This window comes from Gymnodraco acuticeps, unplaced genomic scaffold (assembly GCF_902827175.1).
Source record: "Gymnodraco acuticeps unplaced genomic scaffold, fGymAcu1.1, whole genome shotgun sequence".
Lineage (NCBI taxonomy): Eukaryota > Metazoa > Chordata > Actinopteri > Perciformes > Bathydraconidae > Gymnodraco > Gymnodraco acuticeps.
In genome coordinates this window covers 1,238,813-1,265,765 of record NW_022991642.1, presented here as the reverse complement: position 1 = coordinate 1,265,765, position 26,953 = coordinate 1,238,813, and the positions used below count along the sequence as shown (strand labels likewise).

The 26,953-nt window shown below is 40.7% G+C and overlaps 1 protein-coding gene and 1 pseudogene across 3 annotated transcripts in view; one reads left to right on the top strand and one right to left on the bottom strand.

The window, feature by feature from the left end:
• LOC117534283 overlaps nucleotides 1-26,953 on the bottom strand; it is an 865,641-nt pseudogene that overhangs the window by 168,288 nt on the left and 670,400 nt on the right.
• Nucleotides 1-26,953, top strand: part of LOC117534293 (phosphatidate cytidylyltransferase 2-like) — a 118,771-nt gene that overhangs the window by 62,919 nt on the left and 28,899 nt on the right. The window contains exon 2 of one of the 3 annotated variants that reach the window (XM_034198497.1): nucleotides 24,711-26,259. The exons of 1 other annotated variant lie outside the window; for it this stretch is intronic. In XM_034198497.1, coding sequence (XP_034054388.1) covers nucleotides 24,711-25,807 — 1,097 coding nt within the window. In that variant the 3' untranslated portion in view covers nucleotides 25,808-26,259. Of the gene's footprint in view, nucleotides 1-24,710; nucleotides 26,260-26,953 lie in introns of those variants that run through there. One more of the 3 variants, XM_034198498.1, reaches the window with a different exon arrangement.

The window sequence follows — 26,953 nt, the reverse complement described above, 5'->3', positions numbered from 1 at the left end:
AGTCATGGTCAGAAGGAGGCACATTCTCAAAGGAGGCAGCTCTAGCTAACCATCTCTTCATCACATCTTGAAACTCATTGAAATATGCAATTTTTGGGAGATACCAGTCAACATGATCACTTTCTTGTTCTTGCTCCGACAGCATTTCTTGCACTGAGTGATGTGAGTTTGAAAACTCTTTGGAGAGAATTTGAAAAACCCCAAGACAACTTTGCATCTCAATGATATTCCCATAATCAATCATGAGTGAATCAATCTCATTTTTTTCCCTTGAGACTTGACCCAATTTCGTTCTCCTTTTTTTAATTAACTGCACCAGCTTATCTTCCAAAGCCTTTTCTGTTGGTCTTATTGTTCTTTTTGGTCTGACGTCAGCACTTTCATTCACGTTTGGGTCCATAGGAATTTCATTCGTTTCCACATTTTCCTTTTCAGCCATTGTTATGCTTTATTGTCATTAAGCATCCACTTGTAAACAGCTGTCCTTATTTTAATGTTTCCGCTTTGTTAGTGTGCGGCTTGGATCCGCGACAGTGAGCCAGATAGACAAACTTATTAAAGCGCATTTCAAGATGCGCGACTTGAGTTACATTCCACACTTTATTCATAAGCGAATTTATTCCACTTCCAGCATTAGACTATACTGTATTGCAACATCCACAACATGCGGCACAAGCGTTTTTCCACAGAAATCCACGTTATCACAATCCAGAAAGTCAATGCGGTCCCTCCTTGTTCACTCTGAAGTCCGTGATTTGTAAACTCACGATTCACATCCACTCGTATCCATTCATTTCCAAGAGTATTTCATTCAAATATGGTGGCAACCATTTAATTCCACATGGATTTGTCCGTCACGAGAGTTTTTAACAATGTCGTGGCTTCCCTCCTTGTCTTTCCATCAAGCCACTAGACGCCTTAAACAGACAGTTCTAACTTGTTTATTTCCTTTAAATTACTCACAGTTTGAAGTGTTGCTTGGCCTCCGATGGTTTAGAAGATGTTGCGATGTTTTTGCTCAAAATAAAATAACAAACTTTTGCACATGCAACAAAGAAAAATAGGCCTTTACAATATTCAAAAGAAATAGGTAAAACTCAAATAAAATAACAAACAACTTAAGTATTCTTTCTTTCTTGATAATGCTTATAACTTCATAACTTAAAGTGTATTTGTACGATTTGTATGTACGTGTACGAGTACGGTTAAAAACTGTTCCTCGACAGCGTCTCTCAACAGGTTGCCCATCACTGTGGCTTTAGCACAGGCGCCGTGGGAATTGTAGTCCTTTATAGTGCGTTGACTACAGACGTCACAATTAGGTGGCCTTTCTTATAAAATCAAAATACTGGCTCTAACACTCTGGTACTTGTACTTTTACTCGAGTACAAGATCTGAGTACTTCTACTTTTACTCAAGTACAAGGTCTGAGTACTTCTACTTTTACTTAAGTACAAGATCTGAGTACTTATTCCACCTCTGCAGCTTACAATAGGTCAATCAACCACGAGGATGCAAACTCCGAACAGCACGAGTCCTGCAAGAACATTAGCTTCAGATATGGCAAACATTTGTAATTGCTATACAGATATTTGATTTGTGTACCTGCGACCTGTTTAGCTTAATGATGTTTATTTATTTTCCATTTTTCCTATATGAGTATTTTCTGTTAGTTATAATAGTTTGTTTTGGAAAGGGTGGTTTTATTATTTATCCAGTAGTAGACGGTAAGGCAACGTCCGGTATTGGAGCGATAAAGTCATTCCCTATTAATGCAGTTCTGATGGAAGCAGGAGAGACACCTCTGGAGATCAGAAGAGAGAAACTTGCTCTGTCATACTGGGTCGGGCTACAAGGAAGTGGAGAGGGAAATATCACAAACAGAATATACTGCAGGATTGCTGGGAATATACAAAGTTCCAGGGGCGTGGGTTTGGCTGGACGAGTAAGGAGAGAACGAGGGCATATGGAGTGGAGACCATAAAGCTTGCCAAAGCAAGCCCATTTAGCAGTGTTCCCCCATGGCTTTCCCCAGAAGCTGTGAGTATCATAGAAAGGAAAAAAGAGTGGCAAATAAATGAAGTGAGAATTAAAACAAGTATACACCTGAACGAAAATTACCTCAAAATTTACCCAGATGGTTCTAAGAACAAGGAAGAGTGTGTTGGAGTTGCTATATACATCCCATACTTTAAAATATTGATCTCAAAAAGAGCGTCTGATCAATTATCAGTGTACACAGCAGAAATGCTGGCAGTAATAATAGGATTACAGTGGGTTGAAGAGGTCAGACCAGATAGGGTGGTGATATGCACAGATTCATTGTCCATATTAAAAAGCATAGAGTCAACAACAATTGTCAGAGAAGACATTCTCATAGAACTTAATGCACATGAGGGGGTGAAAGGGAACGAGTGTGCTGATAAATTAGCAAAAACTGTACTACAAAAGGAAATAACATTACCAGTTCAACTTGGAAAAGGAGAAGGAAAAGCAGTAAACCTGTTAAGCCCGAGAGACCCCGGTAACAGGGGCCTCCGGCAATATCTTGCAGAAAACAGTGTCTGAGGGCATGTTCATTTAATAAACTATGAATGTTTTATATCCATGTAACGGAAAGAAACTCATCTAACTGATCATTTTAATTTTTTTTTCAAAAAAAACCCCACAATGCTAACGCTGAGCCTCTGAATTAGCAACGAGCGAAAAATGCTAACAGATGACTGCACCAAAATTCACTCACAAAACCTTATTATTTATCTTTGCTGCACATCTCAACCCATCGTTTCACATCGTGAGGGGACACAGAATCGATGGGTACCCTCATTATCACTCAATTATACGAATTCTCGGAGATAATGACAAGAACACACATCAAAACATATGGAGCTAGTTAGTTAAAAATGGATTTTGGATGGAGGATTTTTGTTCTCTTGCCCTTGGCATGCAAATCTCGTTGAAGGGCTTCAGTACAAAAACTTGCAGTGCTTCCCTGATCCATAAATGTGTAAGTCTGCACAGTCTGGTTCGAGTTTGACAACTTTATTTGAACTGGGATAATTTGTAGGGTTTGTTGACCCCAGTGTGGTTTCTGCCATTTAAAGAGACTAATGCACTGCTTACAGAAGCTGCTTGGGTGTATTTATCAGTTGTCTTTTTGTTCAATCCTTTTCTTTTAGATGTGCAATATTGTTGGATGTTTCATTGAACAAACTTCACATTTCAAACTTTTCTGACAGTCTTTGCTTAGATGTCCTTTCGTTAGACAGCCAAAGCAAATTCCTTGTGCTTTTAAGCAGTCAATCTTTTCATCGTGAGATTTTTTGTTCATGTTACATGTTTCAGGGGTGTGTTCTCCTGCACAAAATGCACAGCGCCTCTGAACAGTAATGCCTTTATGGTCGGATTGGATGTGTTGGAAAGGTTGTTGCTTCTCACTGACTCTTGGGCTTGTCACAGTAACACAACTACTTCCCTTATAACCATGCGCAGGCTTATTGCTTGGTGATGTGTCCACTTTAATATCCCTTTTTGGCATGACATCCTGTCTGTCTCCAAACATGGCGTCTGATGCAATGCGTGCATGCTTTTCAATGGCGTCGACCAATATTGGAAACTTCGCTCTTGTCTTATTGTGTTCATAGTATGCATATGCTGTTGTTCTCCACTTTTCCCTAAGTTTAAATGGGAGTTTCATGATCACATTTCTCATGTTTGATGTGCTATTCATTTCATCCAAAAACTCAACATCTTCCATTGTGTTGCAACATCCACGAAGAAAGATAGCATAAGAATGCAGTGCTTTTCTATCTTCGCTCTTGATTCTGCGATTAAGAGTTGATGTCCATAGTTCTCTTGGAGCAATCTTTTGGCTTCCAAAAAGCCCTTTTGTGTTACTAAGTCTTTAGCTTGGCCTTCTGTATACTGCTCTAGAAAGAACAGCCTGTATTTGTAATTGTCAGTTTTATCTTCTATTGTATGTTCGAACATTCTGATGAATGAAAGGTACTGTAATGGATCTCCTTTTTAAAGATGGGTATTTCTCTGGATGGGAGTAATGTTAAGTGTTGCTCCTTCATTAGCATTTCAGTGATTTTTGTTTTGTCGCTGCATTACTTGAATAAAGTCATTGCTTTCTCTCCGAGAGCTTTGTCTGACAGCGATCCTCTCTGGGCAGAAGAGCGTGGTATCTGTTGACCTGAGACTGATCATGAGAAGTCAGACCGCGATGTCCTCTATGTCTGGATCATCAGACTGCTCCACCTGATGACAAGAACAGATACATGTTAGCCCAGGCAATTTGTGGTAATGGGTATCTCAGAAATCTGTTTTCTGAAAAATACATCAGTGACATATCACATCAAATAAACTAATGTTTTGTGCATAATGTGGCTTTAAGGAAACTCCTATTAGCATTGCACAACATAATGTTACAGCACCAGAAACTTCAGCCGCCAAAATAACCAATCAGTTGACATAAATGCTTTCTACAAAAAAAATGTATAACCTTCATAAGGGTAGGATTTATTTTATCACTGTATTAGACTGTTACTATTAGCTAGTTGTACCTAATAAACTGGCAACTGAATATATATTTACAGTATAATCTCTCCCTACTACACATACAAAAATATGGGGAACACTAGAGATTATTTTGTATTGAACACTGATGCTGCAGGAAAGAAAGCCCTCTCTTGATTGTATATATTATTAAATCACGTGAGCCCATTTTTTACACTGAAACCTAAAGAGCTTAATTTCGAATAAATCCTAAATTAGAAATCATATTCAACACTTCTGAAGTGTCTAACTGCAATAGAGGTCCTGAAACAATGTAACAAGATAAACTATATTTGTTGAGGATCTGTCACATACATTCAAAACAGTTATTATGCTGACTTACATGCCACAGCCTCAGAAACGTGGAGTCATCTTCATGCAGATATGCAGGCAGAGCACGGAGGACATGGACGTCACCTTGCTCCTTGAGTGTGAGAACATATATTTGTTTTACTTTGGATGCTAAACAGTATAGCCACACAACAATTGATATCACAAGAAAGGGCTCTTCCATGACTGAAGAGATTACCATTTTGACAAAGATAATCCACTCTAGTATGAGAATAAAACACCAAGAGGCATAACCAACTCACCTGGAAGTCATCGGAGACGAATAGCTGATTCAGAACTTCAGCTACCTTCCCTTTGCTTGCTGCCTTCTTCCTGAACAGGCTCTGAAGACGGGGGGCATGTATCCAACTTTGCATAGAAGTGGTTCTTCAGGTTGAGGTTTGTTATCCTGTGAAACTCTGCACAAATCTGCCAAAATAGAAAATGACTATTTCATTCACAGTACAATGTATACTGTATGTGGACTGAAGGCAGCAGAGATAAACAGAAACATAACATGCTAAATCTGAGTAAACATGTCAAAGTTATCAGTGACAAAGGCACACAAAATAATTATATAGTGGTAATAAATACAATATTTTCACCTGTGACTCAATTTTCAAGGCAGGCCAGTGTTCCAGGATCTCTCCAACAGGTAGCTCATCATTGATGATCTCATTGCGCCGCAGGGCAAAGGTAGTCTGCATTAACTTTCACTCCTCGTAACTTCATCTACGATTTGGAGTCTCAATCGCTCAAGGCTTGTACCATCTTCACCCCGTGGGAAATTAGGCAAGAAATTCACCTCTGCCCTCTTTGGTCTTTTGATGTTAGAGTGGGGAGATTGTTTTTACTCCTCTTCCCAGAATGTACGGATTACAAATCCTGCTCGACTTAATTTAGTGCGGAAGTTCCCCATCTTATACTTCAGACTATTTTTCCAGCCATACCATCCTGGCTGAGATCCTGGCTCTTTTAGACTAGGATGCTTAGTGACAAGTGCTTCTGCCACCATTGAAACGTCCTTATCACCGGGGTATGCCTTGAAGCTATGCATGTTGGCTGCAAGGCTCTCAAGGATGTTGTGCTTTTGCCCCCGAGATAGCTTTAAAGTTTTCCCTGTTCTCTGATATGCAAGATTTCCCTCACCAATTATGTGTTCTACCTCGTAGGAAAAAGTTGGCACTGGAAAAAGAGCAGGCCATCTCTCAGCCCTCTCTGGAGTTATGGCAGGGGGCAATATTATTGTCTCATCTGATGCTGATGCTACTGAACTGGCATCACTCTCAGACCTTATAACTGTCAATACAGCCTTTAATGGAAGCTCCTCAATGTCTACAAGGGAACATAACTGCCCGTCAAAGTCTGGATCTTTGTAGGATAAGCTAAAGTCAAAGTCTAGCTTAAACTTGTCTTTCATCATGGTTTTTTAGCTCATCCACTGATTCTGGACATGAAGATAAAGTCATCTTCCTGACTATGTCCTTTGAGGTATGGACATGAAGAAAGTAGTTTTGGGCCGCCATTTCCTATTAATTAAAAGAAGAGAATAAGAGGAACATTCAGTTTGGCAACACGAAAGTCAGGCAATGTGTAGGAAAAAAAACAATCGCTAAGTTCTGTTAGTCTTAGGCTTGGCCTGTCATGGTAAGTTGTGTCCCATGTATATGTCCCCACTTCTAAAAACATTTATTCCTCTAAGTCTCTGATCAAAATCTTTTTTGTGTCAACTTTAAATGTCCATCAATATTGTATGCTGTGAGACTTACTGTGTCATTTAACTCGGACATCTGATGCACAGAAAAGTTGTATGAGGATGTCAGCTCAAACGACCTTAAATGCTCATTGTACCAGCACTCGTAGTTTCTGCAAAGGAAGGAAACAGAGTTGTTCACAAGCAGTATATGCTCAATCTTGCAGAATTGTGGAAGTCCTCCAGTCTGACCTGCAGACACAAACATGTCATTTGCATACTCTGTGCCATTGATGGCGACCTTTGAATGTTTTGGCTATCTGTCTTTGTCTCAATGAAGTCTTTTGCCACTTGAGGCAGGGTGGCAACTTGGACAGATGTGACACTTGAGGCTTGTGTGTGAGGTTTGAAAAATAATGGTGCATTTGAATGATATGCCATCATGTGCTGATGCCTGGTAGCAAGAGTTTAAGACATTCTTGAAGTTGTGTGTGTCATGTATCACCTTTTTGAAAAAGCGATGTTTTCCCTCAAACCTCATGGTCCATAGGTGAACAAGAGGCCCAAAACGGCTTGTCAGTTCTGGGTAGTGCTCAACATAATGATACTTGGGTCGGAGCTTAAAGTCTGGAAAGACTGCTTGAAGACCCTGTCTGTGATCACTTATTTTAGTCTGCATGTACTGGATGGATTCCTCTGTGAAAGATGGCGACAAAACCAGTTGCACAATTTCTTTAAGGTCTAATAATATGGCCCATGCTTCATCTCCTTCAGGGACTTTACTTCCTACCATAAGTGGTAACAACCTCAGCAAAGTAGAATTGTCATGCCCATTGCCGCCCGCCAATGCTCAGTTTGGTCGCAAAAGTCTTTGGGATTGGGTGTGGTTTATCAAGCCTATCAGTGCTGATATGGAAATGTGCAAATTTGTGTGTTTAGGTAGTCAAGAGTGAAATACTTCTGACGAATCATCTCACGAATGCACAAGGCTAACTCAACTGGCACAATACCCTCAAAAAGGCCGTGAAGTATATCTAGTGGGAAACCAGTAATGGGATGGAAATGGTTAAAAGCCTTGCTGAGAACACACTCTCCTGTAACACCAAAGTGAGTGGCATTTTGTCCTTGCACAACATTCTGCACATGAATATCATGGCAGGCCCTCGTTCTCATGGTAAACTCTGCTTCAGAAACGTCACTGGACTGTATCTGCTCTTTAGGGCAGCAACAGAATCTGCAGACATAGTGAGCTCGGAAACACTGAACAAAGCCTGCAAGGCCATGCATGGGCAGCCAAATTATCAGCTGCAACACACAATGCAGTGCCCCTGATACACTGACCAACACTTTCAATGAAAATGCCATCCTGCTTGAGAGTGCGCAAGTCTTTCAACAAAGGTGAAAGAACACTTTGATAACCACACGTCTGCAGATCAGGTACAGTTGCAAGAAAAAGTATGTGAACCCTTTGGATTCTCCACACATAGCGTTGTGTGTTCCTTCCAAACAACTCAACTTTGGTTTAATCTGTCCACAGAATATTTTGCCAGTAGTGCTGTGGAACATCCAGGTGCTCTTTTGCAAACTTCAAACGTGCAGCAATGTTTTTTCTGGACAGCAGTGGCTTCCTCCATGGTGTCCTCCCATGAACTCTATTCTTGTTCAGTGTTTTACGTATCGTATATTCGTCAACAGAGATGTTGGCATGTGACAGAGATTTCTTTAAGTCTCTAGCTGACACTCTAGGATTCTTCTTCACCTCATTGAGCATTCTGCGCTGTGCTCTTGCAGTCATCTTTACAGGACGGCCACTCCTTGGGAGAGTAGCAACAGTGCTGAACTTTCTCCATTTATAGACAATTTGTCAGACTGATGAACATCAAGGCTTTTAGAGATACTTTTGTAACCCTTTCCAGCTTTATGCAAGTCAACAATTCTTAATCGTAGGTCTTCTGAGAGCTCTTTTGTGCGAGGCATGGTTCACATCTGGCAATGCTTCTTAAGAATAGCAAATTCAAAACTGGTGTGTATTTTTTATAGGGCAGGGCAGCTTTAACCAACACCTCCAATCTCGTCTCATTGATTGGACTCCAGGTTGGCTGACTCCTGACTCCAATTAGCTCTTGAAGAAGTCTTTAGCCTAGGGTTTTTTTTCCACCCTGCACTGTGAATGTTTACATGGTGTGTTCAATAAAAACATGAAAACATATAATTGTTTGTGTGGTATTAGTTTAAGCAGACTGTGTTTGTCTTGTTGTGACTTAGATGAATATCAGAACACATTTTATGACCAACTTATGCAGAAATCCAGGTAATTCCAAAGGGTTCACATACTTTTTCTTGCAACTGTACCTTGCACAGCAGAGCTAGCTGTATTACATGCAGAATGGACTGATAACTAGCGGGCAAATTGGCGAGCAACCAGTATACTTCTCAAAGCTTGTGGATCTTTCTGGATGTGCCTAAAGGGTTAGCTAGTGCAATGTTATCCACATACACAATCAGTGACAATTTCATCTCTCCTGCTTCTGACAACTGATTTTCTTTGAAATATGTGCCATTTTCACGAGACATGTACATTCAAGGAGGCGATGGTTTGACTTCTTGGATCTTGTTAAGATCAGTATTTTTAAACATTGCTTGAAGCATCTGTAGTATTGGAACATACACTGTTGTGTTACTCCTTACAAATGTTTTCCTTCGCTTAGTAGTGGACAGCTCTGCAAATCCTCTATGCCTCTAAGTTAATAAAATATGCCCAGACATGCGGTAAAAAAGAAGAAGAAAGAAAACGCGCCGCCTGCCGCCATTTTAGGTTTGAATTTTCCAGAGAACTTTTGCAACACAAACGTTCCACTTTGAGATATAACTTAAAACAATATAAAAATATACTGTCTTACATGTAAGTTAAATCATTTTTCAAGTGAGGCAGATATTAAATGTAGGCTAGCTAACAAGAGCTCAAATCAAACTAACACACCATGCGACACAAAGTGCATTGGATGCAGAAATGAATAAAACATAATTTAAATACTCTGCAAAGGCAAGACGTAACTCACCAGAGTAGTGCGGCCAAAAAAAAGGATCACGATTCCGGCAGTGAGAGCAAGGTGGGGAAAGTATTCTTAAAAGTATGAGCAATTTCAACCGAGGCGAGGAGCTAATGGCGGACTCTGGTGAAGGCATGGGTGAGAGAACGTCTAGGCACGTCGGGGGCGGAGCACATACGTGATGACATCAGACAGATTCAGTAAACATTTTTGAGCACTATTACCAATATGACCCAAAGTGGTTGAACACTGTATACACAATATTACAAATCAGTTCATAGTCATCAAAACATTAGCGGTGAATTAACTTTTTTAAATGTTTGAGTTAAAACAACCCATTTTCTTTCAGAAGCTTGTAATGTTCATTACATTACATTGCATTTAGCTGACACTTTTATCCAAAGCAACTTACAATAAGTACATTCGACCAGGAAGACACAACCTTGAAGAAAACAGAATCATATAAGTACATCAGGTTTCATAGAGCCAAAACATTTCATGTGCTACTCAACTGGCTTTAGGTAAGCCAGTCCTTTATTAGTATATATGTGCTCTGTTAGCAGTTCTTTGTTAGTAATTCTATCGCTCGAAGTGGAGTCGAAAGAGATGAGTTTTCAGTCTGCGCCGGAAGATGTGCAAGCTTTCTGCTGTCCTGATGTCAATGGGGAGCTCATCCCACCATTTTGGAGCCAGGATAGCAAATCCACATGTTTTTGCTGATGGGAACTTGGATCCCCCTCGCAGTGAGGGTGCAGCGAGCTGTTTGGCTGATGCAGAGCGTAGTGCACGCGCTGGGGTGTACAGTTTAACCATGTCCTGGATGTAGGAAAGGCCAGATCCATTCGCAGCATGGTACGCAAGTACCAGTGTCTTGAAGTGGATTCTAGCAGTTACCGGAAGCCAGTGAAGTGAGCGGAGGAGCGGAGTGGTGTGGGAACATTTTGGAAGGTTGAAGACCAGACGAGCCGCTGCATTCTGGATAAGCTGCAGAGGTCGGATGGCACATGCAGGTAGACCAGCCAGGAGGGAGTTGCAGTAGTCTAGGCATGAGATGACGAGAGCCTGGACCAGAACCTGCGTGGTTTTCTGGGTCAGCTGGGGACGTATCCTCCTGATGTTGTAAAGCGTGTATCTGCAGCAACGGGTTGTAGCAGCGATGTTTGCAGTGAAGGACAGTTTGTTATCTAGGATCACACCCAGATTCCTTGCAGTCTGAGTCGGGGAAACAACAGAGGTGCCGATGTTGATTGTCAGGTCATGAGTGGGACAATATTTTCCCGGAAGGAAAAGCAGTTCGTCTTGTCAAGGTTGAGCTTGAGGTGATGAGCAGACATCCACTGAGAGATGTCAGCTAGACAAGCAGAGATGCGTGCGACGACCTGGGTCTCTGAGCGGGGAAAGGACAGAATTAATTGGGTGTCGTCAGCGTAGCAGTGGTATGAAAAACCATGCGGGCTAATGACAGATCCGAGCGAGTTTGTGTACAGGGAGAAGAGGAGGGGACCAAGAACAGAGCCCTGAGGGACCCCTGTAGTTAATTGACAAGGGTCGGACTCAGACCCTCTCCAAGTTACCCTGTAGGTGCGGTCTTTGAGGTATGAGGTGAGGAGGGAAAGTGCAGAGCCTGAAACTCCAAGTTTTTGAAGAGTGTGAAGGAGGATCTGATGGTTCACCGTGTCAAATGCAGCAGACAGGTCCAACAGGATGATGACAGAGGAGAGGGATGCTGCTTTGGCAGTGTGCAGTTCTTCAGAGACAGCAATGAGAGCAGTTTCTGTGGAGTTACCTGCCTTGAAACCAGACTGGTGCGGATCCAGAAGGTTGTTCTGATGGAGATAACAGGAGAGTTGTTTAAAGACGGCGCGTTCAAGTGTTTTAGACAGGAACGGGAGTAGAGAGACAGGCCTGTAGTTTATAACATCAGACGGGTTGAGAGTGGGTTTCTTTAGGAGAGGGTTTACTCTTGCCTCCTTGAGACTGTTTGGAAAGTGACCAGAAGTTAGAGAAGTGTTGATTAAATGGGTGAGAAACGGTAGAATATCAGGAGCGATAGTCTGAAGGAGGTTTGAGGGGATATGGTCCAGAGGACAGGTGGTAGGGCAGGCAGAGGTAATGAGGGTAAGAACCTCACTTGGAGAAAGAGGGGAGAAGGAGGTCAGTGTGTGGGTGAAAGGAGGGTCTGGTGTTCGGTCTTACAGTGTAGGTTATAGCCATACATATGATGATGGATTATCAGTAATCATTTCAAAGTGACACAGACACATTGGATTAACCTTCAGCACCGTTCTTATGCAATTTAATGCCATTGATCACAACTTTTGATCAGAAAACAGCAAAGGTAAGACGTATTTGCCGTTTTGGCTACCTAAAGCTAAGTTGTGTGTGGTCTGGTTTATCCTTTGCTGCCCTGAGTTTTGGTCGCACACTGATGATACTTATACCATTGTAATCTGTGTGTAGTTATACACATGCCCCTTTCGTCTCATTAGTATGCATGAAAAGTGACAGGTGGACACGCCCCCAATTATGCAAATGAGCTAAGTCCCGCCTCCCATTGTTCGAGATCCTTTGATGTGAGGGGTGATGTGTCATCACACGTAGGTGTGAAATGCCCCCCTGTGTAGCGCCTTTGTTCGAGATCCTTTGATGTGTGTTATAACAGGTAGGTGTGAAAAGCCCCCTGGGTAGCGCCTTTGTTGTCTAATTATTTGATGTGTTGATTAAGTCTCTTTGAAGTTGTGTTGTATGGCCCCTGCCCCCTCACACCCCTTTGTAGTCTAGTCCTTTGATGTGTGTTATAGCAGGTAGGTGTGATATAAGCCTTTGATGTTAATCTAGGTGTTGATTAAGGCAGACTCTTTGAAGTTATGATGTCTGGCCCTCAGAGCCCTTTGTTGTCTAATCTAATTAGCCTTTGGTGTTTGCCCTTTGATGTGAGGTGTTATAACAGGCAGGTGTGACTTCACACTGGTGTGCTATAAACCTTTGATGTTAATCTAGGTGTCTCTTTGAAGTTATGCGTGAGACTGTCTACCCGCCCCCCTCCCAGCCCCAGGCCTCTCCCCCTTTTCTCCACCCCTTCCTGTGGCTATGACGCAAGCAGATAGTGGGGAATGGAATTAGGTGAAAATAGAAATATGCGCAAACTAAATAAAAAGATAGTCATTTACACTTACCAAGTCACCTTTTAAAAAAAAGAAAAATGGCCAAGAGACGCCTCGAATGGGGTTTTTAATCAGCCTGTGCCAACTTACCGCCATACGTCCGGAGCACCAGTCAAGAAACGAATGCAGCAGCAGTGCGGGGTTCAGACGCCTACAGCCTGTGCACAAACTTATCTCGTGCCCTCTTTTGGTCATGTGCGCGTGTTTCATGTGTGTTGGAGGAGGGGCTCTGTGAGGAAATACGCTCAATCTAAATATTTTGTCTGAAGGAATCAAACTCATCCTTATTGGGACTTTTGGAGGGGTCTTTTTCTTTCTTTTAATGGGTGATCTGTCGAAGGGTATGCTGTCAATCATTCTTAAATCTCTTGAACTAGGAATCTTAGAAATGCGTCTTAATCCTCCCAATCCTAGCTCTTCCTCCTCCTCCTCATCATCATCATCCCACTCAGCATGACTCCGCCTCTCCCTCAACATAACAAGTCCCGCCCTCCTCACCAGATCATTTAAAAGTAAGGGGATGGAAATAGATGAAAAAAGAAATACGCTCAAACTAAATAACAAGCCAGTCATTTCCACTCATCAAGTCACCTTTCAAAAAAGAAAAATGGCCAAGAGACGCCTCGATATGGGTTTAATCAGTGAGACGCCTGTGACAACTTACCGCCATCCGTCCGGAGCGCCAATCAAGAAACGAATGCAGTATCTGGGCCGGGTTCAGACCCCTCCAGCCGAAGAACTTCATGAAGAATGGACTCTGAAAAATGGCGATGTTTGGGGTTATGTATTCAACTATATGGCGAATGAACTGCATTTCTACAATCTGAAGAATGGAGAAACGTATGGACCCTGTAATGTTAAAGCGACACTGACCTCAACAGATTGGGCTGTGTTAACTCTGGTGTCCTCCAGAGATCTCCACGCAACCACTGTATCGGAAGAAGTAGTGCATCAAGAAACAAGCGTGGAACCAGCGGTGTACAAGATATTTGCAAAGAAAAGCAAAGAAATGCAGACAGCATGCGAGATCAAAGAAGAGTTTGCACCGCTGCCCCTCAAGGTGGAGGAAGAAGAAGAAGATATTTCCCCGCCGCCAGAAGTGAGAAGAGTCCTGACAAGCACCGTCTGGGAAACTAAAAGCGGACCATCGGGGCCATGGTATTACCGCGCAAGCCGTATGGTGACGCTGGGGAAGGACCCCTCGGATGATTTTGTTTTGGAGTATTTCAACTCTACATGCGGGGTTTTTCAGACATCCTTGCGGGTGCCTCTGACTGCTTGGCTGAAAATGATTGATGGAAAAGCTACAAAGCTTAAAGAACTTTTTAAACAGAGTCAGACATCGATCGACATTATACTGGTGAACAAGACTCACTTTTGCAGAGGACTCCGCCTCCCAATCAACATTACAAGTCACACCCTCCTCACCAGATCATTTAAAACTAGGGACCCCTCAAAGAAAAGCATTGTGTTTTCTACCTATGTAAAAAGAGCGTCGGGGTTGTCTTACAAAAATGTGTTATCTCTGTATCAAGATGATGTGTTTAAAAATGAATTTTGTGAAAAATACCAACTGTGTGAGAGACGTCATAAAGACACTCATTTTAACCACAGTGTTTGTTCTCTACAAATGTTTAAAGATTGTTACAAAATGTAAAAAATAAAAAGGTCTGGAGACTAAATTAATTCAGGTGACTCTGTCTTTATTAGGAAAACAAAAATATAATACAAATGGTTTAGGGGGTAAATGTAACCATCTTGGACTTAATAGTCTAACAAACTACTTTATCTGAATACATTTTTTCTTTTTAAGCGCACTTTTTGAAATTATTTATTTATTTCAGTGGAACAATCCAGTTTTTGTTAACATCAATGCTTTTTTTCTCTTTTATTGTGTTACTAAGATACTTTTAGACACACTTTGGCGTATGCAACACTTGTTCAGTTAAACAAGGTTTTTTCTTTTCTGATAACCTTACATATTTTAGTTATTTTCTGCTACCAAGATACTTTAAGATACACCTTGATGTACACAACACTTAACAAAAGGGTATAATATGAAGTACTTGGTAAGGAATGGGTTTTTCTTTAAGGGGTGCAAAACTTTAGAACAGGGTAAAATATTCATTAATTTGTAATGAATTGAGTTTTCTTTTCTTTTGATTTTCAACATACTATTTGTACACAATGACTTTTCCATATTTCTGACAAACTATACTTTTTTGACTTTTTCCGTAAAATCTTGACAAACTATTACTTATTCTTAAATGTTGACCTATTGCTGCTTGGTTGGAGATGATAGATGAAAAAGCTACAGCGCTTAAAGAAGTTTTTTTTTTAAACTCTCAATTCTATAAATGACTCCCCCCATTCAATGCAATAAGCCCACCCTCCACTCAGCAAATCATCTAAAACGAAGGACCCCACTAAGACGACCGTTGTAAACTAGCCATGGAGCTGAGAAAAACCAAGACTTCCCCCGCGAGGTGCAGCCAGGAACAGACTCCTGGACTACCATCATCACCACCATTTTGGACACCCGAATCTTGCAATACTACTGCTGCTGATTTTGCTCCTTGGGCCAAAACGTCTCTGTTTATGGACACAGTGAAATCGGTGTTGGTTGATATTGTGAAGAGGGTGATGTAATGGAAACTTCTGTGTAGCTATGCAGTGGGAGTCACCGACTCAGGAAGGAGACACGGGAAGAGCAGTAGCTTTGATGTCAAACACATGATGGTTTATTTGGAGTTAACGGCCGGAGGATTCACATCACAAGTCCAAGAGTCAGAGGTTCTGACTTCACGGTAGAGTTGCCACGTCAATTCTGGAGAGCCTCTCTCTTGCCAGCCCATCTAACTGGTTTCGCAGAGAGTAAACAACATATTTGAGGAGATAGCCTAAACAGTGTGGGAGCACAGAGCTACTTGCCTCGGACACTTATGACCTCGAAGATTTTACCTTGGAGTCCACAAATACAGAGAAGGAAGTGTCCCAGTGTACCCACAACACAGACCATCTGTATCCCAGTATTGACCGGTCACAGAATGGGAACAATAACATTATTGGCTAAGCCGCCTGTGTCCTTAAAGAAGGTAAACAGACATCGAGGTTTGTCTTGTATGTTACTAATTGGCGTCTTATGATAATTATTTCCACAACAGTCCTCTCTTTTTATCATTTATGATAACCTAAAAACATTAGTCTAATAATAATTTGGTCAATAATTAACTCAATAGGCGTCTCCAGATTCGAGTGTGGTCTCACCTTACATCAATTATATCACAAAGTGGAATAAGATTGAAACATTCAATCACAATGATTGATACAGCCAATCATAATAGGAAAAATCATCTCTCATCAGTGTTTGATCATCTTTTGTCAAAAGCATAATAATGAACACACATAAAACACAGGTGCACAATGGCTAAATATTTGTTTTTAAACTAATATATTTGATCATTTACCATTAGTTAATTTCATTCATCAAACTATAAAATCAAAACCAGCTTGCCGCTTTAAAGATTTACTTCAAGGCAATCACTAGTCAAAAGCATTTTAAAACTCAGGATCGTAAGAGATCCAGCTAAAAATGCACAGTTAGAGTATAGAATTCACACTGGGGATTTGATCAATCTGTAATCTGCAAAAGTGCAGTGTCCTCAATTTTAGGATTACTTTTACGTTTACTTAAATACGCTTTAGTCAAGAGTAAGGCACTTAGTGAAATCAATACATTCATTTTAGTCAAGTACATTGTTCAAAATCTGAAAAGGAAAAGTTAGGCAAATATTCAAAGACTTTTGTAAAAACCTGGAAAGGAAGGATTAAACATTTTTAAACCTTGAATTATTACATTTGTAAATGCTACCACTGATCTGTACCAAATTAAGTCTATCAAGTATTCCTATTAGCCATACTTACCTGAGCATCTACTTATGGTACTTGGAAAGGATTCTTCTGTGTTTATCTAATGTTGAGAATATCAATTTCTTTAAATTATACTTCTCTAATTTGAGGATCAAATATGCTACATAATTGTTATATGAAATATTATAAATATTTGTTTTGGGCCAAAACTGAAATTAATCCAGTACTTGAAACATCATTGTAGGTCTTTCTATGCATGGATAATACATTAAAGAGTAGTGTTGTTAAGCCTGATTGCTGGATTCAAATCCACTAGAGTGCATGTACCTATCCAGAGGGGAGCCAGAAACTTGATAGAGCTTGTCGCCGCACAACCAAACGTAATCTTGTGGCGAGCTAAACCCCACATCACTGGGCCAGGCCAGTTGTATTGCTCACGGTTGCGTTGTCCCAGGCGAGCCGTCATCACGAGGTGGGAATGCTCCATGGGGTGTGTGTGTGTATTCCTTCGGTCGATTTTGTGACACGGACAGTCAGACTACGCACACCGGTAACACAAACGAGGAACCAGAGAGCATATGGAACCGCTCAGCTGGCACTCGCTCGTGATACCTTGTGTGTAGTGTGTTTTGGTGTATGTAGTGCAAGTGTGGTGCAAGTTGGTGATTAGGACACATCACTTGTTGTCATCTACTTCTGTTGGTGATTAGGACACATCACTTGTTGTCATCTACTTTTGTTGGTCACTAGGACACATCACTTGTTGTCATCTACTTCTTGCAGTGGCTGGCGTGGACCCACGTAGCTCTCTCTCTGACCCTTGGCCTTCAGAGCTATCCTACTGTAGTTATTGGGTTAACACTTGATAGGGATGTTTTCCTGAGTGCAGACAACTCAAGGTAATGGATTAGCACATTATCATTTAAATACAAAAATAGGATAGGCCCCTCAGAATTATTTGGGAGCCTTCCTGAGACATGCACATGCATAAATGTAAGGTTTGTGTTAGTCATTTAACATGCAAGAATCATAAACTCATCAGTCCAAAGTAGAGAAATGTTATTGTAATTTAAAGGTGAGCTAGTCCCTGTGGATATCACCCCTTCTCAATGATTCTAAATGTTATATTAATTCACCATTTACCGTTTGATAACATATTAGTTTATCAGAAATATTTTCCTCTTCCATAAAACAGGTTTGAGAAATAAATGTTCCAATATAAAATCAATTACTCAATATAATTGACTCTTCCCTCCCTTTTCTTACATATGTCTCATATGAAATAATAACTTAGGAGTCTATTTAAGCATGGTGTAATCTATTACTCGAGAATACTCAGTATCACCTGTGTGCAGCTTACAAAAAAACAAACAATTGTGAGAAACATATATTATGCAGGAACTGTATACCTTTGTTAAAAAAACAAAGCATATCTGATTTGGGAGGAAAAGCTTCTTCCCCCTTAACATCTGAGTCACTACTGAAAGCATAGCATAAATGATAGTGGGTGTCTGAGGGTGTTATTACTGAGAAATGTCAAACACATTCAAAACCTTACATTTGAAAACAGGTTTGCATTCCTTCTCTTAAAATGACGTTATCATTGGAAACAATAAAAGCTAATTGTTTTGATGTAGAATCTATCAATTGAATTGTTAGAGCAGAACAGAATGGTCGTATTGTAGCCTGAGTACCGTGCAGCCTTCAGTTTCACCAGGTGGAAACATTGTCCATATAATGGGAATACATGTAGAACTAGACATTCAGAGGCTCCTGACATTTAGGCCTATTTTAAAAATAGTAGGGGCTTTTAACAGCTTGCCAACCTACAGGCATCCTCTGCATAGCAGTATGAATAGCCTTAAAAAAACAACCCACTGTGCGGTAACGAGAGTCATATTTCTGAACCAAATGCCCTAAGTTAAGCCGTTAGTCCCATCTGACTGACCCAAGGGTTGGTGCTGGTGTGACCGGGAGGCTTCCAGGTGTTCAGATGTCAAGCTTTCAGTTCATGGCTTGGTGGGGGGAGTGGCCCACGTTAGACAGTATTGTTCAGTTTGAGGAGCGGCATTGTCTCTGGAAGCAGGTAATGGTGTCCATTCTCAGACCAGACCATTAATGTCATTTCATGTAGAGCAGCCATAGCATCTCTGTGACTGCACTCAGCCGGACTGTCAGAACTGTGTCAGAACTGGGTGATTCTTAGTGAAGTCGTCCAAGGCCATAGACAGAATGGAACCACGTACCAACAAAAGGGACACAAGGTCATCAATGTCTCTCTTTACCATTGGCCTAATTGCACAACAAATTAGTGGGAAAAATGTGGAGCACTAATCCATCATGTGAAATGTTGAGTTCATCTAAATAATTCCTTATGGGTTGAAATCAAATTAACATTAAAACTAAAGTCAGTCAAAATTGGACTTTGCACAGATCCGAATCTAAGCAATACACCATTTCCCCAGCTCTGTAATGAAAAGGATAAGAAGATTAGGTACTTTACAGGAGTGTTCCACACCCAAACATGCACACTTATCTTATTCTAGTAGAGATTAGAGGACAAGGTCTAATGTTGTGAACAAAATGATCAAATCAAAGTTATTTTGTTTATTATATGTTATGTACCTAATTTAATTTAATAATTAATCTTGAATTACTAATAACTTTAAAGAAGGCAACAATTTACAATTTGGATGAAGTGATTACTCATCCAAAGTGTGTGTGTGTGTGTGTGTGCTTATCTGCCCAAGGTTTCAAACATTTGGGACAGCACAGCAGTGAGAATGTTATGAGAACCAATCTGTTGTTTATATTAAACTCGAAGGAAGCTAGACTGGAACATTTTTAAATAAATCAAAACACTTGCACATTAATTAAATACATTTCACATTTAGCTCGAGCTGGGTTCAATACTTTTCTTTATGGTATTTAAAATTGGGCTCGAGTAGAACCCCTGGGTTTGGCTTGCAACACAAAGTGATACTGATCTCTGTAGGACTTGGAAGTGTTATGATTCAAAGTGCCTGTGAAAGAGAGGCCCTTGGAAAACAACACCTATTTTGTAACTGTAATTACTTATTTTAAAGAAATTGCAACATTATACTTTTAAAGAATTGCTCAATTAATTTAACACATTTATTATGCACACAATAAAAACTTCAACAAATATATTGATCCTGGCTTAACCAGCGACCTTTACTCTGTTGTTCATAAGCTCGCTTTCAGAAAACTTGTCAGTAGTTTAACAACTATTTTAATGTTAGTATTGTCTACAGAGACCAATTGGTTGATACTAGAAATATTTTCAAGCAGTTTAATAAATAATGTTAAACTATTTTTAAAACTGTAATTGAACTTCAACTTATATTAATTACCTGATTCCAGTGGCCAGTTGGAACAGAATAATTAACACAGTTTCCATTTTGCTGCAACAGCGCAAAAGGTTTCAACAACAATTAGTATTATGTCTGAGTCTTGTTCTGCTTATCTGCTTTGTTTCGGAATGTGTTCAATACATTACGTTTTTATTCATTATTACTATACAATACATAGATTAAGAATAAATGAAACAAATAATACAACATTGACCTAAAACCAGATTTTGCAACCCTGATCTCCTCAGGCAAGTCTCTGAGGGTCTCGGGGCGCAGGACGGGCATAGGGTTTATACAAGGTCACAAAGATATCTTAACATACCAGCAATACCATCTAAGAATGGATTCTTAAAGCAATATAATCTTATTTTCTTCTTACACCTACAGCGCACACCCTGCACAGTGGGCTTCTTGTTTACATGTTCCCCTGCACTCAGAGGCAGGACATAAAAACACTTTTTATTTTTCTCAGGTCATTTACTTTTGGTGAGATAACTACAGTTTAGTTCATTTTACCCTGTCTATGGACTGATTCATTATTGTTACAAAACATACACAAGACGGCGGGACAAACCAATATAGACCCCCATACAAACAATCAGACAAACAAAACATGAACTCTTAATAAACACCAGCGCGACAGCAAAGCTCATCCAGCTCAATTTAGTCCGGATTTTAGAGATCTTAGAGGGGGTGGGAATTCTCTCCAGTGCGGCGTCTTCTCACGCCTCACCCTTGCATACAAGTGATTTATCGGTGCCTGAAAGCCGTCCAAGAACGATAACTAGCTTATCCTCCTGCGACAACCACTAGGCTATCTGTTTCTAGTGGCGCTGTGCCCCCCCGATCGGAGCCCACAGACTTTTCCCCTGCCCTTTCTCTCCAAACAACAGCTCAGTTGACTGTAGTCCGTACGACCAGCCTATATCTACTCGCCATCGAGTTCACCTCAAGGTGAAACACAGTTTGCCTATGCTTGCTTGCCACTACACACCTCTGATCAATTAGCCTATAATTTTATGTATGCACTCCTGACCGCCACCTGCTCCAGAGAGCCGTAGCGCATCGGGTGATGCACGCACTTCGCGCTGGCCCGTCTAACCATGAGAAAAGCGGTCCTAAACAACGAGTGCTTTTAGACCGTCCCGTTTGAAGGACGGCGGTGCCGTGAGTTAAAACCTATAGGCAATAAGCTGTGACTTTCTTCCTCTCAGCCTGCACTGCTCCAGCCCCACACACACACGGTGAGGTTTTACACACACACGCAAGGCTGCAGCTGGAGCCGTGTTTTTACAGAGAGGTGATAGCAGCAAATATCTTTGGCTGCTTATTTTCAACTGCTATGTTTAGCCACTAAGACCCTCAAAATCCGGCGATTTGTCCAATACAAATCTTTTACATTGCTTTCAATTCACACAGAAGCTCCACTTCACTGATGCCCTTTCTTTAAGGTATCTCTAAACATGAGCTGTGTATGCCTGTATGGCACTTCCGTCCCGAGCAGCATACACAGAGGAAATCAGCCAGGACTGAGTCCCCAGACACTGATCTCCTGGGTTTATCATCCCCAAATGTTCATTAACCAAAAGGAAACGCAGCCGATCAGTTTCACAGGTAATTTTAGGATACCGTCAATCACAGATTCTGATAAGGCAATGTCCAAAGTAGATTTGAAAATCACACTTACCACAATCTGAAGATCTGTTGGCATCCTGCCGACAACGCCAATTTGTAATGGAAACTTCTGTGTAGCTATGCAGTGGGAGTCACCGACTCAGGAAGGAGACACGGGAAGAGCAGTAGCTTTGATGTCAAACACATGATGGTTTATTTGGAGTTAACGGCCGGAGGATTCACATCACAAGTCCAAGAGTCAGAGGTTCTGACTTCACGGTAGAGTTGCCACGTCAATTCTGGAGAGCCTCTCTCTTGCCAGCCCATCTAACTGGTTTCGCAGAGAGTAAACAACATATTTGAGGAGATAGCCTAAACAGTGTGGGAGCACAGAGCTACTTGCCTCGGACACTTATGACCTCGAAGATTTTACCTTGGAGTCCACAAATACAGAGAAGGAAGTGTCCCAGTGTACCCACAACACAGACCATCTGTATCCCAGTATTGACCGGTCACAGAATGGGAACAATAACATTATTGGCTAAGCCGCCTGTGTCCTTAAAGAAGGTAAACAGACATCGAGGTTTGTCTTGTATGTTACTAATTGGCGTCTTATGATAATTATTTCCACAACAGGTGATACATCGGTACAGAGAAGAAATATGCAACGGGTGCCGAGTCAGTCACCCCGGCCAAAGGCAACACGATTTCCTGAATGACATGTCCGATTTTTACTTCAGAAACAATTACAACGCGTTAATGAAAAGACTCTGGCTCACCGACTTCATTCCTGAGATCGACCAGACTCTTATTGATAAAGACATTTTCACGGATGATTGGAGGATCCAAGGCGCTTCGGAGGCTTTTCTTCACAATCTCAAAAACTCCAGACGCCTCAAGGAGAGACTTGAAAAGATCCATGCAGAGTTGGATGGAGAAGAAGAAGACTAATAACCAGCAGTTGACTGAAGCCAGGGACTTGTTCGATACATTGACTTTTTTTTTTCTTTAAAGTAAAATAAAAATGGGAAACTACTATGCAAAATGCTCTGTATATATTGATCAGAATGTAGTCAATACCCTTTTAATAAGTGTGGTGATGAGGACGATTGAAAACAGAACGAGTAGTGACCCCTGTGTAAAAAGAATGGCTGAAGTTTGTAAACTGGAAGACATTTTGGATATCGTTCGTTCTGGCAGTACTATTCCGGGTCATTGGGAAACAATTGTAAACGAAACATTTAAAGTGGTCCTGGAATCTTCATCTTCCGAAACATTCTGTAACATTATCTCAGAAATCAAACAAACATCAAAAGTGTATCATGTGCTCTCATTGTATGCTCTGTTTGTCGATGTAATGCATCTTTGTGTCGAAAGCAGCATACACATGAATATTCTGACTGAAGTGAAAAAACTCCATCACGATATTTCCAGTAATATGGGGAATTCTAAGCTGGAGACGGTCCTGGGGATGTTACAATCAGTATAACTTTTAGATTTTTGTGTGTGAAAAAAATAAAAAAAAGTGTTTTTTTTACATTTAAAAACTGTTATCTTCGTTATAGCAAGGGGAGCGTGTCTGATACATGTGTATTACAGTCCTTCTTTTTGTGTTTTTCAGTGTTTTCTGTGTGTCTGTACACACAAAGCACAAATCATTTAAAACAAACCCCTGAATCAAATTTAGAGAGGACCATTAAGAGTCAGATGCTTGACGAAATCTACTAATACAAAGTACTTCATTATTTACTTTTCAGCTTTTAAACACAAAAGTGTATCTTTCAGTAACTTTCTCAGAGAATTTAAGCATAAATCTGTCAAATGTTCAAAACAGCCTTGTTTCAATGAAATAGCCTCAAAATCACAAACTGCCATTAAGAGTCAGATGCTTTACGAAATCTACTCAGAGTACTTCATGGTAGTGGTCAGCTTTTTTATACACAAAGTGTATCTTTCAGTAACTTTCTCAGAGAATTAAGCGTAAATCTGTCAAATGTTCAAAACATTATGTTTTTTCTGTCAGACCCTGTGTACTGAAATCTACTCAAACAGAGTACTTCATGGTAGTGGTCAGCTTTTAAACACAAACTTGTATCTTTCAGTAACTTTCTCAGAGAATTTAAGCATAAATCTGTCAAATGTTTCAAAACAGCCTTGTTTCACTGAAATAGCCTCAAAATCACAAACTGCCATTAAGAGTCAGATGCTTTACGAAATCTAATAAAACAGAGCACTTTCTACAGATGACTCCTCCCACTCAACGCAATAAGTCCCACCCCAATCAGCAAATCATATAAAACTAAGGACCCCCACTAAGACGACCGTTGAAAACTAGCCATGAATCTGAGAAAAACCAAGTCTGATGTAGCCTCCCCTTATTATCGCCAGGATAACGGATACGGGCTTATTGACTGGATGTTACAAAGTAGGGGAGAGGATGTTCCCGAAGAAGAGCTCTCCTCTATATCATATCCATGTAAGGTCTTTAGGACAAAAGAGGACCATGATAACATGACATATGAAGAATATCTTTCTTTAAAAGATGGTATTATAGATAACCTTTATAGAAACAGTATATCTCATACCACTCGCCAAGATCGCAAACGACAATTAGCAGAAAAGAAAAGAAAAAGAAAAATGAAAAAGAGAAGAAAAATGAAAAGCAAACGCAGAATGCGAATGAAAAGAAAAGGGGCCATAGGATGGAAAACCAAAAAGAAGGTAGGTGAAAAGAAAAAGGAAGTGAAGAAATTGAAACTAGAGGATCCTGATGGTGTTGTAGAGCCATTACCGGATCATACTAATCTTATAGGTTCACTAGTGAACTATGCCAAATACAATTCCTTTTTTACATTGCAGCTAGTGCTAAACCAGAAGAAAAACCCCTTTTTCATTTGTAACTGGAAGTGGAAAGGGGTTGGGCTACATAAGGTGAATTGAGACAACAAAAATACACAATAGGTGGGACTAAGAAAAATAATATGAAAGTATAAAAACAAAGGTCTTAATTAGGGCTGCAAAATATCTCCCATTGTGTGTTTCCTGTTTCCTGCAGATGTCCAGCTGCTGGTGGTGGTTCAAGAAGAGGTTCTCCCTGACCAGCAGGAGTTTAGCACCAGTCTGGACCAGGAGGACCCAGAGCCCCCCACACAACAGGAGGAACTTGGGATCAATCAGGATGGAGAGCAGCTTCATGAGGGAGAGGAAGCTGATATCACCAAGTCCACTTTCACTCCTGATCCTGCGAAGAGTGAAGATGATATAGAGAAACCTCAGTCCTCTCAGCCTCATCAAAGATTAACTGAACACATGGAAACAGAAGCTGATGGAGATGACTGTCGAGGACCAGAACCAGCCAGGAACTCAGATCCAGAGAGCAGTTTACAACCAAAGACTGGAGACTCTTCTGAACCTAACACTGAACACAGTGCTGATTGGAAGGAGACCAGAGAACCTGCTTCAGGGTCAAACTCAATGAAAAATAGACAAGAATCGGTCAGTGATTCAAGCCGTAGTGCTGCAAATAAACCATTCAGCTGCTCAGTCTGTAAGAAAGCTTTTACATATAGAAGAAATATTCAGCGACACATGAGAGTCCACACACGAGAGAAACCAATCAGAAGCTCAGTCTGTAAGAAATCTTTTTCACAGAGTGGAAGTTTAAAGGAACACACAAAAATCCACAAAGGAGAGAAAGCCTTTAGCTGCTCATTTTGTACCAAAACTTTTGCATTTAGTGACAGCTTTAAAAAACACATGAGAATCCACACAGGAGAGAAACCATACAGATGCTCAGTCTGTAAGAAACCTTTTTCACAGAGTGGAAGTTTAAAGGAACACATGAGAATCCACACAGGAGAGAAACCATACAGATGCTTAGTCTGTAAGAAAGCTTTTTCACGGAATAGAAGTTTAAAGGAACACATGAGAGTCCACACAGGAGAGGAAATATACAGCTGCAATGTTTGTGACAAAAGATTTAAATGGTGTAGTGATTTAAAAAGACACAAGTGTGTTGGTCGTCAGTCCTCACAGCTTAATGCAATTCAAACTGAGGATAACGGAGAGGCAGAGCCTCCAATCAGCAGAGCTGATCAGAGCAGCTCAGCTGAACACATGGAAGCAGAAGCTGATGGAGAGGACAATGAATAAGTCTTATGACAGTTCACACATGAGAAAAATCTGTCTGACTGGATTAACATTGTTGCACAACATTCATATAAGACTTGAATGAACTCCATCTTTATTAACATAAGTGGACAATATTTGTAATGTTTTTGTCATACTGATTTTCAGACTTATACTTTAACCACTGGACTGTTGATGAACCATTTTATTTTGGATTGAGGGCTCCAAGTTTCCATATAGAGCAGTGCTTCTCAAAGTGTTGTCCGTGAGCGCCCCTAGTGGTCCGTGAGTATATTGGTAAAATGTCACATTTGAAATTAATTAATTAATTAAAGTTTTCCGCACTCTCGCGGGAATATCTCCGCAATGGAGCGAGCTTAAGTTTCACTTTCGATTGCATGATACAGCCCAGATAAACACCTTCATCACACATGTGGCCACTTGTTTGTACCAGTTTCAAGCGATTTGCAGAAAACGATGTGTTTTTGGATATTTGTGGAGTTAAGATAAGATGGACTTTTATTAATCCCTGGTGGGGAAATAATTTCTCTGCATTTGACCCATCCTAGTGTTAGGAGCAGTGTGCTGCCATTTTGAACAGCGCCCGGGGAGCAGTGTGGGGAACGGTGCCTTGCTCAGGAACACCTCGGTAGCACCTGGACTTGAACTGGTGACCTTCCAGTTGCCAAGCCAAGTCCCTATCGACTTCGCCACCACCGCCCACGTTAGGTGGTCCGCGAGTGTTTTTTTATTGATTAAGTGGTCCTTGGTATGAAAAAGTTTGAGAAACACTGATATAGAGATATAGGATGATTTGATGTATTGTTCTTTATTTTTAAATGTTTTTTATCATTGCTATCCTGTTAATGAGCCCTGTTTTACACAAATGTACCTGTTATCTGATTGTTTTTGCTTCTGTAACTGTAAGGGAATACATTTGCCTATTTTGTATCCTGATGACCTAATGCCGTTACATGTAATACGTTACTCCCTAAGCCTGATTTCACCCACCTGCAACCGATTCGCTAATAATCACAAATGTTCATTTATTCGACCTCTTGACTCGACTATTTCTTGTTTAATAATCGTTACATCTCCTCAGGACCAAGTTCCCGTGTCCCCCACTGCTCATTTAGGGTGGACTGACCTTTACAATGGACCAGCTAGTCT